The sequence below is a fragment of the Phycodurus eques genome, chromosome 22, assembly GCF_024500275.1.
Source record: "Phycodurus eques isolate BA_2022a chromosome 22, UOR_Pequ_1.1, whole genome shotgun sequence".
NCBI classification, from domain to species: Eukaryota; Metazoa; Chordata; class Actinopteri; order Syngnathiformes; family Syngnathidae; genus Phycodurus; species Phycodurus eques.
The window spans coordinates 8,704,753-8,723,295 of record NC_084546.1 but is presented as its reverse complement, the minus strand read 5'-3'; the positions used below and the strand labels follow the sequence as shown (position 1 = coordinate 8,723,295).

At 42.9% G+C, this 18,543-nt stretch overlaps 2 protein-coding genes across 3 annotated transcripts; one reads left to right on the top strand and one right to left on the bottom strand.

The window, feature by feature from the left end:
• Positions 1–5: 5 nt before the first annotated feature.
• Positions 6–9,533, top strand: atxn10 (ataxin 10). 2 transcript variants are annotated; one of them, XM_061667530.1, is made up of 12 exons: positions 6–147; positions 869–1,060; positions 1,124–1,206; positions 1,884–1,980; positions 2,265–2,429; positions 2,514–2,594; positions 3,998–4,154; positions 4,368–4,485; positions 4,649–4,836; positions 6,831–6,894; positions 7,125–7,342; positions 7,706–9,533. In XM_061667530.1, exons 1-11 carry the CDS (start codon positions 20–22, stop codon positions 7,307–7,309), a joined length of 1,458 nt encoding a protein of 485 aa, XP_061523514.1. In that variant the 5' UTR covers positions 6–19; the 3' UTR covers positions 7,310–7,342; positions 7,706–9,533. The 2 variants fall into 2 exon arrangements, with proteins under 2 accessions (XP_061523514.1, XP_061523513.1); XM_061667529.1 differs by having other exon boundaries at positions 7,125–9,533.
• Positions 9,144–18,206, bottom strand: wnt7ba (wingless-type MMTV integration site family, member 7Ba). The gene is made up of 4 exons (XM_061667532.1): positions 17,907–18,206; positions 16,542–16,768; positions 12,544–12,815; positions 9,144–11,350 (listed from the first exon to the last, which is right to left on the bottom strand). Exons 1-4 carry the CDS (start codon positions 17,987–17,989, stop codon positions 10,871–10,873), a joined length of 1,062 nt encoding a protein of 353 aa, XP_061523516.1. The 5' UTR covers positions 17,990–18,206; the 3' UTR covers positions 9,144–10,870.
• Positions 18,207–18,543: the final 337 nt, after the last annotated feature.

Here is an 18,543-nt window from a genome sequence, read left to right as displayed (position 1 = left end):
TCGTATGAAGAAGGTAAACATGGCAGCCGCTACCAACCCCGGTGACATTTCAGCGTCTATCGCGCGTATTTTGAATGAAAAACATCGGCCCGAACACTTGGAGACTCTCAAAACGTTTACAACCGCGTTACGGGAGCAGGAATACAGGTGGGAACAAAGTCGTGTGTTGTTTCGTATTTTGAAACCGGGGGTGTTAGCTTTCCTGCTAAGATAACTGAACTGTCACGCATACAACTGAACTAACCGACTCTATAGCAACTTATTGAATATACTATAAATATACGTATGTATTAGGGTCACCTTATTAAACGAGACGGAAGCTGAGGCAGAATTATTATTATTTTTTTAATTTCGAAGTATGACAGTATAAGTGAGTGTAGTGACCTTATTTAGTGACGTTATCAGTTATCACTAAATGTCGCTGGCGTAGATAGAAGAACAAAGATAGATTATTTGTACAAAGTAAATAATTTCGGAACAATTAGGTGAAATTGGATAATTTCCTGCGACACCTGATGACCCCAGAAACAACCTTAAAAAAAAACCCTCTAAAAACTATTCAAAATAGTGGCCACACGTTTTGGGTTTAGAGTTCATAAACTGCAACATATCTACTCACCATCGGCATCCATGGTAATGCAAAAAAAAATATATATATATAAATTGTGATGTTTTTTTTTTTGGGGTGGGCTGGAATAGTGGAAAGGGAATTAATTTCTGTGGGGAAAATTGATTTTATACGCCAGTGAATTGAGTTATGTGCTTGGTCACAGGCCAAATTGAACTTGTAAGTGGCAATACCACTGTAAATGAAATGTATGCTCACTATTAAGTAATCCAGATTTTTTTTAATTTGCTCAATCTACAGGGATGTTGTGGACGGAGAGGCTTTCTCCGCTCTTCTGAAGGTCTTATCCCGACTGAGCGACGCGCTCCAAGCAGCCAGCGCCACCCATCAGGACCTGAAATCCATCGCCTTGCAGCTGCAGCTCGCCGCCGAGTGCTTCCGGGCCCTGAGGAACTCCTGTGTGCAAAGTGCTCGCAACCAGAGCCTCCTCAGGTAACGTGTACATATAATTCATGTGCTTGTTTTGGTAAGAAGTCACTGTGTTTCTTCTTCCAGGGAACTTGGTTTGATTGATGTTTCAATTCAGCTCCTGACATTCCTTCACGCAACTTTAAAAAGCGGGGATGGCGTCTTTGAGTGTAAGTCATCGATTCCCAATGGGAACTTTTAATAGTACAGTAATCCCCCACTATACTGCAGATTTTTCTATTAAAACGTGTATTTTTCTTTATTTCATTGTGTTTTCAAAATTGTATAAATAATTTGAAATGTGGTTGTATCATGTGGGAGAGGTGTTTTGAGGTTTATTAGGCTTTTGTCTGTGGATTTTCTGTTAAAATACATTTAAAATGTGGGTTTTGATCGGTTTATATGTGTTTGAAGCCTGTGGGGAGGGTCTTTTAAGGCTTTAACTATTATTATTTTTCTTTTTATATGGTCTCGCTATAGCAGATTTTTACCTATCGTGGGCAGGTTTGGAAGTTTTGGTTAATTAACCAAAAATTGTGATTAGCCATAATTAAGTTGTGATTTAACCAGGGGGGTAATTACTTTTACCACACAGGGCAAGGTAACTTTGAATATATATATTTTTTCCCTAATAAATGAAATCACCATGTAAAAACTGAATTTTAACTTCACTTGGGTCATATTTGTCTGATATTTACATGTGTTTGATGATCTGAAACATTAAAGTGGGGGAACTATGCAAAAATCTCAGAATTTAAGAAGGGGGCAATACTTTTTCACGGCACTGTAACTCCCATGATGAACGGGGGCTCACTCATAACCAATTTTCTTCAATTCTCTGTTCTAGCTCTGCGTTGCGGGATCCAGTTTCTTGGTAATCTCGCTGTGGGGAACCAGCTTTGTAAAGATGAAATTTGGCGGCTGAGCTTTCCTGGTCTTCTCTTGTAAGTCACTTTATCAGTACAATATAAGGATGTGCAGTACACACAGGTGGCAAAAGCACTCACAAAAGAGACTGGTAAAAGTTGAAGTACTCTCAGACACAAGTCCAACACAGAAACCTGAAAAACCCACATCGGTACAGGTGTTATATGGTGGTCTAAAGCTGCACTCATCATGCCCAGTAGCAAATACTTTACAGTACATACATAACAATATCATTTCGAAGAGGGAGTACATAAATGCCAAAAAGGCTCATCACAAGTACATTTCTCCACACGGCGAGCAGGCCGCTGCTCAACATAGACGATGAGAAGACGGTGAGCTACGCTTCCATGGTGCTCCACACGTGCCTGGATGAAGCCAAGGTGGAAGAACTGGCCGAGCTGCAGAGCATCCAGCTGGCCCTCAGAGTGATGGAGCTCTGCCGAACCCAACCTGAGCTGGACTGGACGTAAGAGACAATTGGAAGACTTGTCTCTCATTGGAAAGTTTTTTTTTATTTTTATTTTTTTATAAGCGCTGTCTTATTTAACAGGGTTCTTATTGCAACTCAGCATTTTCTGAAGTCTTCAGCTCTGGTTGAAAACATGTACTCTGCAATGTCTCCCAATGAAAGGTAATTTTTTTGTTTTGTTTTCATATTAAAAACAGGCGGCACGGTGCGCGACTGGTTAGAGCGTCTGCCTCACAGTTCTGAGGACCCGGGTTCAATCCCCGGCCCCGCCTGTGTGGAGTTTGCATGTTCTCCCCGTGCCTGCGTGGGTTTTCTCCGGGCACTCCTGTTTCCTCCCACATCCCAAAAACATGCGTGCGAGGTTAATTGACAACTCTAAATTGCCCGTAGGTGTGAATGTGTGCGTGAATGGTTGTTTGTTTCCATGTGCCCTGCGATTGGCTGGCAACCAGTTCAGGGTGTACCCCGCCTCGTGCCCGATGACAGCTGGGATAGGCTCCGGCACGCCCGCGACCCTAGTGAGGAGAAGCGGCTCAGAAAATGGATGGATGGATGGATGGATGGATGGATATTGAAAGCAAGTCCATAGCTGTCAAGTGCATCCCTGCCAAGGTAGCAGCTGACATAACAACACCCAGCTGTAAAGATGAAGATTATCTTCAAAAGGGACTTTACATGCGGACTAAATGCTGAAACACACACACACAAAAGGAATATATTAAAAATGGCGCTATACCCGTGTTGCTGTCGCTACGATCTTTACCAGGGATGTCCAGACTTTTTCCGCTGTGGGCCAGAGACCGAAAAATGGAAGAAAGAGGGTGCCACTTCACCTTTCGTTTATAAAACATGTGAAAACTAATTCAATATGCTGTACTTCAAAATATGCTAAGTTAAGTACAGTATATCCAAGTGAAAAAAAAGCTTGGTGTTACCGGTTCAGTGTTGGTGTGAGATCTTTTAAAATGAAGATATATATTTTTTATACAATTGTCATTCAAAGAAATGTTGTGCCTAATTTTCATCAAACTAAAATAATTGAAAATAACATTTTATATCTTGTGGCATTCAAATATAATTACAATTTTTAAAAAAATCAGGTAAATGTTAACATTTTTACAATAAAATGTTTTTAATATAAAATGCAATATCGTGTTACATTCAAATGTATTTCAATTTTAAAATGTAAAAAAATTGTTCCTATTTTTATTTTAAAAAGTCATGTAAAATAAGTGTGTGATGTCTTGCAACAAAACATGACTATTTTAAATCATAAATAAGAAAAAAGGAATCTTCCTTCTGACATTCAACTTGCTAAATTTTCATTTTTAATAATAATGAAAAAGTAATATTGCACCATCTTTTCACGTTTTAACTTCCTCGTAGACTTTTGATGCAGGCCGTGTTTCATTTTATTATTTGAAAATTTGGCAGGCCAATACAAAACTAGCAGTGAGCTGGACTTTGGACACCCCTGAGCTATGGCTTTAAATATTTTGTATGGTGTATAATCGCCAAACTGGAAAATAAATCAGGAGAAAAAGTACCACCTCTGTATTTTTCAGGCTAACCCTCTTAGAGCTGATCTCTGCCCAGCTAAGTGGCGGCGAGTCAGTGGATAGCGGCATCCCTGCCGGCGTGGCTCGCTTCCTCGCTTCCTCCTTCCAGAAAGGTTGCGGAGCCGTGCTGAGCCTCGCCACTGGCTCTGCCTCGAATGACGAGGTACATCCAATAGAGCCGTGGTTCTTAAACCTTTTACACAAAGTACACATAAAAAAAAAACCATAACCTTCCCCAACCACTGTGTCACGGCAGATTAGTGTGCGGTGAGTGACCATCACGTGCGCTATGGGAAATCATGCAATTTCATGCTTTGTATCTTTGTCTTGAAGACTCATTTGATAAAGCGCTTTGTCGGATTGCAATTCTCAACAGGTCCTGCAGGAGGCGCTGACAGTGATCAGTCTACTTGACGTGCTGTGTGAGATGACCTCACACCAAGGACAGTTCATGTTCCTACAGGACCATCCCGACCTCCTGGTGACCACCATCGGTAAATCAAATCGCACAAACAACAACCTCCCCTGAGAGGCTAGACACCCCCACCCGACTGCTGTCGTAAAGGTGTCATGACGGAAAGCAGATTCCCGCACGCATTCCTGCCTCGTAGTCGATAAAACACAACATTTAAGTGTCTCTCTCCTGTTTCTCATCAGAGCTCCTGACGCAAGTTCACACCATTGGAAAGAGCAGTAAGAACATCTTCAGCTCCGCTCAGAACTTCGACGCCCTGGTCGACGAGGAGAAGGACCCGTCTAGCCAATCTCCCGTCACCAGCTTCAAGGCTCACCTCATCAGGCTCATCGCAAACTTGTGCTACACCCACTCCGCTAACCAGAACAAGGTATTGTGATCCATAGCATACAATTAAAAAAAAAAAAACAACAACAACAACAAAAAACATTTTCAACAGTGCTTTAAATTTGAAACCAGAACCTCAGAACTGTGAGGAAGACATTCGAAGACATTTACTACCATCACCACACTGCCCACGGTGGACATAGTTTATAAAAAAAGAACCTCATCAACCTCATATTGAACAATGAACAATTAGTTCGCTGATTTCAACCAGGAGTCTTCAGCCTTGGTGGAGGTTTGCACTCTCCTACTGCCCGCCACCTCTAATATCTGTGGACCAGCCAGGACACCTCTGATGTTGTTTTAGCGTGACTAACATCACTGTTTGGAGTTTTGTGAACTTTTTGAAAAAATGTTTTGACTGCGTCTTTATCGGTAAAAACGGTTTTCCTTACTACTTGTGTTTTAATGGTCTTCTTGCGTGAGATCCTTCTCAAATGGGAACTTTATTTTTAAGCAAGATTGAAAAGAGAGATGGATGTCCTGTTTTTTTCCCCCAAGTTTTGATCTTCAGTGCGTTATTATTTTACAGCAGAAACGGGCGGCCGCCAACTCAGCTGGACGACAACAGAGAGGAAATGAGTTGATCGACTCTGCTTGTTCCTGTCTTTACAAAGCATGTTCTCGCACTCCCTCCCTCGCTCGCTTGCCCGCCGCTGCCGAGATTTTATCAGTTTGCCTCCATCGCCTGCTGTTGACGTCTCACTCGGCACATCAAGATAAATATTACAGCGGTCTGGAGAGGAGCTGGCCTCTGTGCGTGCCACAATATAGGGCCCAGTCCCATTTAATAGGAAGCGATTGATGGAATGCTTGTGGGATGGACACCCTCAGTTGGCCTCTCTGTAAAATTTATGGATGCTGATCTGCGGCCTGTCAGTGGTCAGAAATCACCCCATATCTGTTTTCACCACGTAAGTTCCAGTAAACCACATTTTACTCCGTTCACCGTTTGGAGAGATTGAAGCATAAGATGTCCTCGCCAAGTGCCGAACTGGGTGCGCATAAAGCTGAAGTCCGGTTGTTGCAGTGGAAAATGCAGAGTGGGGCTGTTTGTTCTCGTCTTGACATCATCAACAGCTTTTTTTTTTTGGTTTCTTTTTTTTTTTTTTTTTTTCTCCCCCCCTCTTTTCTTTTCTTCTCTTTCAACTCGGCTATTAGTTCTGGCGCTCTATTTGGAGAGTAACCGCTGTGACAAGTGGAGGTCAGCAGTAAGCAAATACAATAATTGAGCCTATAGACGCAAATAAATGATAAGAAGCAGATGATGCATTTGTGACAGGCTCAGGCAAACCCACAACTATGCTGCTGCTTTTTTCAATTTTCCCCTCGTAGGTATCATTTGCCTTCAAATAATAACCTGGAATTTTTAAACACGGGCCCATTTTTCTCACTTATTTTAAGAGACAAAAACATTGGTCGCAATTGTAGTGCAGCTAAAAACAATTCAACAGGACATGCAGAAAGTCTCAAATTTGCATCAGGAGAGTATTCACAGCGCTTCACTTTTTCTATGTTTCATTATATTGCAGCCTAAGGCTGGTAATACTTTAGATTTCTTCGTTTTATTACTTTTAATAGGTTTGAAATTTTTTTTTTTTTTTTTTGAGTGTCGCAAGTAGAACCTTGAGGGGGGGAAATTATTGCATTTTGGAATGAGGTTAAGATAAAATGTGGAAAAAGTGTGGTGCTGTGAATATTTCCCACTGCACTGCAAAATAAAAACAGAATTAAAATATGTTTTTTATGATGTAGAACTTTATTATGACAAAAAAAAATTAATAATAATCAAGCTTTAGTTGACTTAAAGGGGCTTTAAGAAATGGGTATTTTGTGCAAAAATATGTCAAAACAGACTCTTTACTAATTAGTTACCCAGAAAGTCACATACACTACTGGAAATCGTACACTTGTTACAATTATTTCCCATTTTTCACAAAAGGAAATGACATTAATTTGCACCTGAATTTATTTCTTCAGGTGCGGGAACTGGAAGGTATCCCCCTCATTCTGGACAACTGCAGAATCGACAGCAACAACCCGTGTATCCTTAGCGAGCAACATGTCAATCATCAAGCAACGATATAGATGCCTTTGACCAGATACCATTCTACTAATGAGTTTTATGCAGTTTTTGAAATGTTTTGCTCAATTCATATTTTTCCTTCTGCTTTAAAATGACATGCCTAATTCTGTAAGACTCTTATTTTAGGCCACCTAAAGTGGGGGGGGAGGGGAAAAATCACGTTGTCTCTCCTTATATAACACTTCCAGTCATCAGCCAGTGGTCTATTTTAGCCATGCGGAACCTCTTCGATCACAATCTGAAGAACCAGGAGCTGCTGGCCTCGATGGAGCGCTGCGGTGACGCAGACTACTCCGCGCTCAAGGACTTGGGCTTTCGTGTGGAGGAGCGGGATGGCACCTTGTTGCTTAGACCCACGAAGAAGGACGTATGAGGTTCTCAAGAGCGACTCTCGACTGGAACACAGGTTTTAAAAATGGGAATAGAATAGTGTAGGAAGGAATCACGTAGTACAGTGCACTTATAGCACTTAAACAATGCTTGAAAGATTCAGTATTAAAAGTATACAGGATTTGCATGGCAGAAAAGTGAGGTTTAGGCTTTAGGACCTCTTCATGCTGCTATCTTTTGGATAAGAGCTGTGCTATAATCCAAAGAATCTAATAGGCTATGTCCATTAGGCAGAGGTCGGCGACTAGAGTGACATGATTTGACAACTAGGTGCTTGCTTGGCTGAAACTTAGATAAGACTAGACATTTTACAATCTGCATTTTCAAGATTGTGTGCGATTTGTTTGGTTTTTGAAAGAGAAGTTATTATTTTATGCAGTGCGCACGAACCTGGCAACTCACCAGTTTGCTGTGATGTGGAGCGAAGAAGCCACTGCGTGAAGCAAGGAGGGAGCTCCGAAGACGTTTGGATTCAAGGATCCTGTTTTTGATAAACGCGGGAACATGGAGTTTTGCAACTCAAAGATAAGAGACACAACAACAATTGCGACACCTAACTGCATCGGTCACTATAAAACCCACAAAGACGGCAAAGCTACGTTAACGTCACAGTTTAGCTAACCGATAGCTGCTCAAACATGATACAGAGACAATACAGAGACAGGCTTTGGAACCATGACAAAACTATGTCAATATGTTAATACAGCTAACTAACACAGATATAGATACTGAATACAGATTCATATGCGACTGAGCAAAATTGTACAACTTAGCCCAAGTAATGACTCGACTCGCTTGGAATTTAGTGGGGACTCGACTCGACTTGATTTTTGCCACAGTAACTTGGGACTTGATGGAAACGTGAAGGTTAAGACTTGAGACTTTATGAGTTGCACATATGTGACTTACTCCCAACTCTGCCATTAGGTAGTAAGTTAAATGCTGAACCCCTATGAGCTTTGAATCATGTAAATAACAAAAAGGTACATATAATCCACTGGCACGATGCTATTTTTCAAAGTTTTAGGCTTTTTGCATTGCAGACAAAGTTACATTCTGTTTAGACTTCATATTACTCTTCCACATGTAATCCAAATCCATTGCACTGTTTGTGGATAAATGCAGGGTTGAAAGGGCTCAAGACATTCAATCTAGCTAATTACTTCTTTCTTCAACCTCACAACAGCTTTTCTTCACTTTGTGAAACAAAATTTAAGTTAACTTTACTCCAGCTTTAGAAAATAGAACCTGTAATTTACTGTTTGTTTCTGGTAACTGGAGGTGAGAAGAGGGGACCAGAGAAGCGTTAGTTTAACAGAATCCCGACCCGATAAGCTGAATAGTCCTGACACTTCAACAATGTGGCGCTTTATGGGCCCGCCTGCGATCTGCCCCACCCTGTTTGCTCTTTCCCATTTTGTTAATGACACGATGCACTGAAACAATCGGTCAGACTCTCCCCTCAATCCGCCGCCATAGTGCGGGGAGCTTACTCGGTTCCGGTCCCCAAAGATTTCAGACAGCTAACAAAACAGCGGTTTACTTGCGCTCGACCGACTTGCTGTAATGCTTTTGAGCCCCACAGGAAAGAGGCTGTCCGAGTCATTCAGCGCTGCCACGGGCGTCTGGTCACCTCCTAACATATTAGCCAGGACCACAACTTCTTGGGTTTCTCATATCAGCGTTTTATACCGTATTGTGTTTGCATCTCCAGCAAAAAAAAAAAAAAAAAAAAAAAAAGAGTTCCTGTTTGGATAAGGCTTAATAAAGACATTTGTTTGCTACCCACAATGTTTTGTAATGACTTTATTGACACCAAGAAAGGCCAGATGCGACAAAAACAAAACACAACAGTCATGAAGAGAAAGCTCAAAATGTATCAGGGAAATATGATCTGGATGAAGTTGCTTTTCCAATGCAATAATTGAAAAACACTGAAATCTGTACCGAAGCTGCGCAATTTACCCTTACAGACTGACTGACTTTCTGAATCATTAACATCATCGTTGATTCATAAAGACTCTGGGCTACACGGTAAAGCGTGGACTATTTACAATTTAGGAATAACAGTATAAACCCCGAATAATTTATAGCTCTCAAATGTGACGCCACAAAGACAATAGTGAAACAATTTTTTTATTAAACACTTTTTCAATGGCGACGTCCTTTCCATTTATAAAGTGCCATGTTCCTCATATAAAAATATACTCTTCATTTTTTTTTTTTTTTTTTTGTGTCAGTTATATAAAGCCTAAATAAACATTATTTAACACATGATGGGTGATGGACCAAAAATAGCTGCAAGGCCCTTTGAGTGGCTCATTCCCCGCCTTTGGTCTGTGTGGTCAAATCACATGCCATCCACCCAGGCGGGCTTAAACCGCGCTGGAAGCGTGGAATTCCGGGTCCGAGCCATTCATGGGAACGTCCACTGTAGCCCGACCTGGTTGCACCACCTCGGTGGCGTTCCGACAGGCCTTGCATGCTTTTCTCAGCCCTTCAAAAACAAAACAATGAACGCAGTCGAGGTGGAAAGTGCTGTTCACACACACACACACACACACTCACACACACAAACACAAAAAAACACACACACGCGAGGTTGGATGCTAAAAACCGAACGAGCGCTAGAAAAGACCCCATGCTTAATCAATAGCTTAAAACGTGAAAGGTTACGAATCATGACAGATTTGGCTGAATAGTTCATCAACACTGAAGACACTGCAGAAGTCCAGTTTGCAACAGCAGATCACGGAAGAGAAGCACAAACTGGTGAGTTGTTGCTGCCATCCTCTAGAGCACAGCTGTGTCAAACTGGTGGCCCGGGGGACAGATCCGGCCCGCCACATCATTTTATGTGGCCCGCGAAAGCAAATCAAAATTGATCATTGTGTTCTGGTGTAATACCATTTGAGTTATTTGCAAGCATTTTTTTTGTTACCAATCCCCCTTTGAAAAGAAACGTAATAGTTGAAACACATGTTTTTATAGGCTTCTGATTTCAAAAGTGGATATTCATCAATGTGTTTTGTATAAAGTATGTAATTACAGTATATGAGGTAATCTTTCATTTATATGGGTTCACAGTTGTAGCGGCCGTCCGAGGGAAGTCATAACTACGATGCGGCCCGTGACAAAAATGTGTTTGACACCCCTGCTCTAGAGGAATGCAAACAAAGTCTAACATAAATTATTTACTTTTAATTTCAGTGTTCAAACAGAATACAGTGTGAGTTATAGTCATTCCTGCTTTTAGCCGATTTAAACTGCAGCACTTCCAGTTAAGCATGTTCCCAATGTCCCTCTCACGATCACATCGTAATATGTTTTTCCTTATGTGTAAGACATCTTTTCCATATTGCTGGTTTCAACTTTGTAAAGATGTAAAGCCTTTACATAACATATCCTTTCTCTTGCAGGAGGTGTTATTTTCACACCTTGCATTTAAGGGAAGTTTACAACTCCTCTCCTAAAGGATGTCAAAATTGTGCAAAATGTTTGAATAAATACTTTGAATAAATCCCATGACCTTTCATTCTCCTTTCTACTTGCAGGTAAAAACTTCGGATTTCTCACTGCAGGTGTTGCACCTGACAACGCAGCACCAGTGGAACTTGCAGTTGCACTGCCAGACCCGCGTGTAGTGGTGTGTGTTGTAACCCCGCCCGCAGCACATCACGTTGCACCCGTACGTGTGCGCGGACGTCCCGTTGCAGAGTCTACCCCGCGTCCCCGTGCTCCCCGTGGCTTTGTCCTCCTCGCAGTAGTTGGGCGAGCGCTCCAGATACACCAGGTCGTTGTCGGTAGGCTTCTGGTAGCCCCGGCCTTCTTTGAGTCGTAGAAAGGAAGGCTGGCGGAGGCGGGAGGCCTGGACTGGCTCGACTTGAACCGCTGTGCCGTAGCGTTCCTTGATCAGGTAACCAATCTCTCTGAACTTTGGCAGGGTGATCCAGCAGGTCTTTGTGGTGCAGGAACCGGAAACGCCGTGGCACTTGCACTCCAGCTTCATCCTCTCTTCGAGGATCTGTTCACAAACACGCTGAATCAGTTCTGCGGACCTTTCAATATTGTCATTGAATTTCATGGGTGGAAGATCACAAAGCACAAATACTAGGTTACTGTACTGATGGTTTCTATAATTGCTGTACTGTAGATTTTTCAGGTATCTGCACTGTCCTTGACTTTCTCCTTTTACTCTCTACATTTGAAAATAGGTATCTGTAGTTTCTACTCCTTACTTTGTCAAAATAGGCTTGTTACGTTTTCAACTTCCGCATGATGACGATACAACTTAAAAAAGACAAATAGAGCGATGGAAATTAGACCGCATTTAAGATCTTTGGGTCTTTATATGGCAGAAAAGACAGGGACAGCAGTGATCAGAACGTGAACCAGGGAGCATTAAGGATGATGATGATGCAAGAGATTCGGAGAGGCAAGATATTCCCAGTCGATGGCCTCATTTAAGACAATTGTTTTATGTTGGCAGCAACAAACGATTCATGGCAAGTGCATTTTGTCACTTATTTTTACCCAAGTACAGGAGTTAAATCAGTACTTTTTAGTTTTGTCTGTGGGTTTGGAACGTAAGCCCTGCGATACATGGGGGATCACGGTACCGCTGTTCGGGTACCAACAGCTGTGGTGTAGCTAGACCAGAGATGGGGACTTGAGTCATTGCGACGTGGACTCGAGTTGAGTCACGTCACTGTTTTGATGACTTGTGACCTGAGAAAAACTAAAAGACTTGAGACTTGACTTGGATTTGGGAGTTAAAGACTGGACTTGACTTGATGAGGTCTTATACACAAGTAGAGGTTAGATAAACTGGCCAATAAGATCATTATCTCATTTTCATCATCTCAGTTCTTGCTTAATGAAGACTAGATACTGCAGGTAAGACTGCATTAATCAGTTAACTTGACTTGGGACTTGAATTAACTTGTCCTATGTGCTGCCATATCAATCTAATCTGCCAAGGGCCTTCCGAATCAGCAGTGCTGGCTGATGTATCTAAAATCTGTATCAGCAATGGGATTGTTTCTTTCACCAATCAGATTTCAAATTCACCTCACAGACCCACAATAACAGCAGCATTATTCTGTTCTCTCATTGGTTGGTCAGAGCAAAAGTGTTCGATGACTAAAAACCATCTGTATTGACTCGCCATTGGAGGCCCTTTGTCAAACTGAGTCGGATGGATTGTGCGCCCAGTACCTTCCGCCCTGCCTCGTTGTTGTGCAGGTTCATCAGGCGCCGGGCGTTCTTCTTGATCTCACGGGCGTCCACGAAGCGGCGCGAGAACTCCACACCGTACTTGACATCGGCCGAGCAGCCCCCCCACTTCCAGCCCTCCTCGCGGTCGTGGTAGCCCTGCTTCTCACGGTCGCAGCCGCATTGGCTCAGGTTTCCCTGGCTGCACGCTGTGGTCACCGCGTGGGCCACACCGGCAGCCGTGATGGCGTACGTGAAGGCCGCCTCCCGGCTACCTGAAGAAAAGGGGGAGAGAACTGATTGAGTTCGATGTTACTTGAAGTCAAATCAACACGGGGTGCTCAGGTCGTTCATTTGGTACCTGGGCCTTCTGTAGGGACTTACACAACTTAATCCACCTCTTCATACTACCAATATCACAACGCAATTATAGAAACCATCAATAATATCGGCCCTCTGTGCCAACTAAATCTGGAGCCGTTCAGAATCTATATCTACTAATAATATGAGGACAAATTTGAAATCTGATTCGTAATAGAAACAGTTTAAGTTACATCGTCAGGCACTATGCATTGAAGAAAAACAAAATAAAATGTGAACAGCCGCGTGTGCTGGAAGTAGTGAAGCCAGGAGAAACGTAAATGTTGGTCAGTGCTTCGAAAAGTGTTTCGGCCAGCAGAGAACACCATGTTGGCCCGAACGGCCCACCTCTGGTGTTACGTAGTCAGTGTGAGGGAGCTATGGACAGCAGTTCTTTCATGCACCACATGCAGAATGTGGCCTCAATTAGAAGACATCATCTGGTTTGCAGTACATGACTCTGTATATAGCACAGACTGTGATGAAGGTTTTTAATTGCCCATGATGCCGTGGGCCACCTAAGCAACGTCATGCCATCACGGATGCTGACTTTTCTGTCTTTATATCGGGAAGCATTTGGATGGTTCTTGTGCCTCTTTAGTCAATGAGGACACGAAAAGCCAAGATTTCCAAAACCAATTTTTGAAACACGGACTCGTCTGACCACAACGGACTTTTCCACTTTGCGTCATCTCAGACAGAGCCCGGGCCCAGAACTCGCTTCTGGATGTTTTTGATATATGGTTTTCCCTTTGCAAGGCAGAGTCTTACTTTTCTTTTTTCTTTTATTTATTTATTTGTACTTTTGTAGATGCAGTAAAGAACTGCATTTGCTTAAAACGGGTTTCCAAAGTCCTTGAACGCCCTCGTAGTAATATCCTTTATGAACTCAAGTCAGTTTCTAAATGTAGTGAGGGAAAGTTGTTCAACATCGGTTTCTCCTTTACGTGGCATGATTTTTATGCATTCTCTGGATATTTTATGGATATTATGGTTTGTCAATGATGGAATCCCCATAAATTCCTGACAATTATTTCTTGAGAAATGTTGTTCTTAGATGATTGGACCCGTTGCCCACATATTGAACCACTGAGCCTTTCAAGGATGCCCCTTTAGACTCCATTATGATACTATGCTCTATTAACAAGTACTTGTGGAGTCTTGCAATCATTCCCAGTTATTTTTCTGGTCCCCTTTTTCTTGTCAAGTGTCCACAACTTCAGGCTGAAGTCATCGACAGTTATGGTTCACTTATTGTCCAAACTTAAGGAAAACACAAGTGACATCTACTGGCTGACCAGAAGAGAGTTTTTTTTTTTTTTCTGGATAAGCCTTCCTGTTATGTTTTATGTGTTTCATCAATGGAATTTCTCACACAGCTTAAATGTCTTGCCGTGTCCGTCTTCGGCGTTCCACATTGTTTTTGCAAGCGATACCACGGTGTTGAAACCCTCTGTGGCCGGGCTTGACTGACACATGCCCATTTCTAAGCATTTTTTCTCGTGTCGCCATTTGAACTGGAGAATAAACACCCATATATTTTATGGCATGCCGAGAGGGGGCGGCAGGGGGGAATTAATTTACTGGCACCACGGTTGGTCGGTGTAATCGGATATCCGCCCGCGCCAATCAGTGTAATGCGTCCTCTCAACAGGCCGCGGTATTAATGCATGGCGTCTCGAGTAGGAGTGATTCTAATGGCTCCCCTCCAACCTGACAAAGTGAAACCATCGGGCCTGTGGTCCCTCGCCCCCCCCATCCATAACTAATAACAAACTCCGAAGTCTTCGCTCATCAGGCTAAATCTGTACAATCCACATATATTGTACAGGGAGCATTTCTCAAGGCATCAGGCGCATGTGATGACCAAACAGCCATCTCCTCTCGCCGTGATTTGTTTGGATTGTACAGCAGCGCATTGTTGCCATCCAGCTGCCGGGCCTGACTTCAATTAGTGGTTAGCGTGATTCAACCCGGCTCTTTTTCAACGCTTAATGAGTTCAAAGGCCCGGTGGTCAAGCAGACGAAGTGGTACAGATGGTACATTAGTGCCGTTTCAGTTGACGTTCTTGAGCATTTGCTGGTGAAACAAAACCGTGACTTGTCACTTATGCTCATTTAGGTTTGAACAATCCATATATAAACTGAGGTGGCGTAAGTATTCGCACTCTGTACTTAAACAACACGTGTTTGAAGATATCGATCAAGTGTCATCAGTCTTTTTGACATCTGCGGAGGTTTAAAAAAAGTAACGAGCCGAGTTTGACGAAGGAGTAGAGAGTACGGATATCTGTTTTCAAATAGAATGTAAAAGTCAAAAAGTCTTTTGAAAAAAGTGTAGCTCCCTTAAAAATCCATTTCGATACAGTACCATATTGTACTTTGTTACTTCTCACCACTGTGTATCAGCAATATACAGTACAGGATAAGGTTATTAACATGGAGTCTCCATAGAGAGTACAAGCTGGGTCCAAAGTGTAGTATTTGCTGCGTTTACACGCCACAAAGTGAAAGGAGACATTTCCTTTTGACAAAAGAAGGAAAGGGATCCAGATGTCTGTCTCTGTGGAACAAAGTGATTGCTCCCAGAGCTGTGAGATTAAACGTGGGTCCAAACCCGCAGCACGACCGCAACAAAACATTGCACATCACAATACAATTTATATAAGGGTCTCGCAATGAGGAGCCGACAAGCTTCTGTGGGACGTCGAGTGGACTCAAACCCGTTTGACGTAAAGATGTAGTGGGCTCCATGCAGGGGGGGAAACATTGCTTAGACAAGTTTTACAACTCTGCAAGGACATTATGAGATCAGGGGCTCATTCAAACATATTGGGATTGCCTTTCTTTTAGGATGGAGTCTGGAAAACGGTGCATACAGTTCCCTTTAAATCCTGTCATTTACTCTATGGGGTCTTTTAGTACTTTTAGGGGTACACAATATTTTATCGCAGCGGTTGTACACCCTTTGAACAGCTGGAGAGCATACCTGTACCCCATTTGGTCCTGGTAAAAGGTGTATATATACACACACACACACCTGTGAATCCAGCTCTTTGGGGTACATTCATACTTTAAGGGGTAAACAATATTTTAGCTTTGGGGTTGTACACCCTCAAAGGTACTGCTTCTGTACTACTTTTCCATCTTGAGGACATAACTGTACCCCTTTTGGTCTTGAGATACATACCTGTGAATCCAGCTCTTCGGGGTACAGTGCAGATTGTACTTTTTAGGGGTAAACTGTGTATTTTTACTCGGCTACTATGCATTCGAAGGAACTGCGTCTGGACCAATAGAGCTCGACTTCCATCACGGGGACAAGTTGCATAGTTACCTTTGGATCCAAGAATTTTCTCAATGGGGTATTATCAGATTGGACCTTTTGGGGGGTGTACAATGTCTTGTGACTTGGGTAGTACCCTCAAAGGTACTCGTTTGGTACCCTTGACAATGGAATTATGGATAGTATACCCCTGGCATCTGAAAGGTCCAAACTTTTAACTTGAATTGTCCCGATTCGTTTCCCATTTTATGGCTTTTTAAGGGACAGAAACAACTCATCTGAGTGTTCAAATGTATATACGGTACTGGAGCAAAACCTTTATCAACAATCAATACTGAGTTGCAAACGGACTGACCTACTCTCAGCTCTTGTCCGAAGACCGTCCTCTCGCCCAGGGCCGAGCAGTTCCAGCGGCCGTAGCGGAACTGGTACTGGCACTCGTTGATGCCCAACTGGGCGCCTTCCCCGATGACGATGATGGCGTCCGGGCGGCTCTGACAGAGGGCCCGCTGGCGCGGCGCCAGGCCCGGTATCTTGTTGCAGATAATGTTGGCACCTAGAGCTACCACGGATGACAACGTCCTGTATGCAGACAAGAGACCTGCAGGTTAATTTACGGGTCAGAACCATATGTACTTCTGATAGAAATGGTTATAGATTTGACCATATTCATTATCGCGGTTGTAGTTTGCTGTGGTGTAAGAACTGCACAAAATAAGGTCACCAAAAAATGTGAGTGGTTCTCAAACTGGGGTCCCCGGATCACCGAGCATCCACGAACCATAGCTTGGGGGTCTTTACATACATACACTCCAACTTATTTGACCAATTAAAAGATTTTATATGATTGTGACGGATCATGACATCCCGGCATGAATAACATTCTTTTTAACGTTTTTATTGGAACGAAGGGTGTCTTTTTCTCCCTCGAAAACTTTTCAACCCAAAAATATTTTCGAGAGTCAAAGGTGTAATATTATAAAAGTAAAGTTGTATTTTTGAAATTCACTTCACACAAAGTATGACTTTCTTGCCTCAAAAATAACGATTTTCCCTCAATATAAACATTTGCTCTTATAAAGATTACTTTTCCTGAACAAAATAACTTTATTCTCATAACATTAGAACTTCTTTTTTTCTAAAAAATAAAATAAATAATAATCATATTTTTTTCATAATTTTATGGCTTCCCCCCCCCCTTGACAAATCGTATTTCGGCATTATGGCATTGAGGGGCACACACAGGAGAGGTCCTTGGAAAACTTTGAGAGCCCCTGTTATGCACCACTAAAAAGTACATTAATGAGGGTTATTATTATCGCCAGTCAATCAGCTAATTTAGCTTGCATGTCAATAAAAGACAACTCAGAATGTAATGTTGAACATAGGGCAAACTAGTTAATAACGGTACACGTCTATGGAAACATCACACATATTCTGTGATTCCTTTGTGGTCTAACGTAAGATTTGTCTGACTAGATATTCCAAGTCACATTCACCCCCCCCCGCCCCCATTTCTAAAAATATTCAGTCTCACCAAAGAGGAAGCCAAACAAGTCAGTGTGGAAATAAACCAGGGCACTTTACTTCCTTGTGTTCAGCACCTGCGTCCTCGCTTGGATCGCCGTGCGTAATCGTTGTGTAAAAGTGATGTGATCCAAGGCTGTCGGGGTGGTCAAAGTGAGGAGAAGGAGCAGCGAGAGAGGGTAGGGGGACGTACAGGTAGCTACCGCTGGTGAGGATGAGGAAGATCTGCGGGTAGTAGACGGACAGCAGCGCGCTGCGAGACGAGTTGATGAGCATGGTTGCGCATTGAACGCAACTTGATCTTCTCTCCTTATTAAAAACAAACAAAAACAAAAAACAATAACACACACACAAATCCTTTTATAAACGTCCAGGTTGGTCTTGGATTTAAGGCTTGCCCGTCGGTGCTCCAGCTCCGAGCTCCACTGGCTGTGCGCCGAGGGTGAGCCGCTGCATCCCGAGGCCGAAGTGCGCGCTCCTACCTGGCCTGCGAGAGTGCGGGGGTGGGCGTGGTGCGGGTGTGGGTCGTTGGGTGGGTGGGTCGGTTTGTGCGCTTCCACAAAGTGGCGCTGTGGGTCTTTGCGAGGGTGAGCAGAGGGATGGGGCTGCACATCCTTTAGCCCCCACCCCACTCCACCCACCCGGCCTACGCCTTCATAGGACCCTACGCAAAATTGTATTTGGGGCATCCTCTATATCTGCCAATAATATTGAAGATTGATCAGTCATTGTTGAATTTCTGCTTGACGAGTATAATAATTCTCAAAAGCGGGCGAGGGTTGATTTACACGACATTCCAGGTGATAAGTGAGATATAGGCCAGTGGTTGG

Bases quoted from the DNA above. Each gene is read 5' to 3' on its own strand.
- atxn10 (XM_061667530.1), top strand. From the start codon at position 20: ATGGCAGCCGCTACCAACCCCGGTGACATTTCAGCGTCTATCGCGCGT. The intron at 1,207-1,883 runs GTAAGTCATCGA...TCTCTGTTCTAG, and splicing joins CGGGGATGGCGTCTTTGAGT to CTCTGCGTTGCGGGATCCAG. The intron at 4,837-6,830 runs GTATTGTGATCC...TTATTTCTTCAG, and splicing joins ACTCCGCTAACCAGAACAAG to GTGCGGGAACTGGAAGGTAT.
- wnt7ba (XM_061667532.1), bottom strand. From the start codon at position 17,989: ATGCTCATCAACTCGTCTCGCAGCGCGCTGCTGTCCGTCTACTACCCG. The intron at 16,769-17,906 runs GTACGTCCCCCT...GTCTGCATACAG, and splicing joins CTCACCAGCGGTAGCTACCT to GACGTTGTCATCCGTGGTAG. The intron at 11,351-12,543 runs GTACTGGGCGCA...GTTTGTGAACAG, and splicing joins ACAACGAGGCAGGGCGGAAG to ATCCTCGAAGAGAGGATGAA.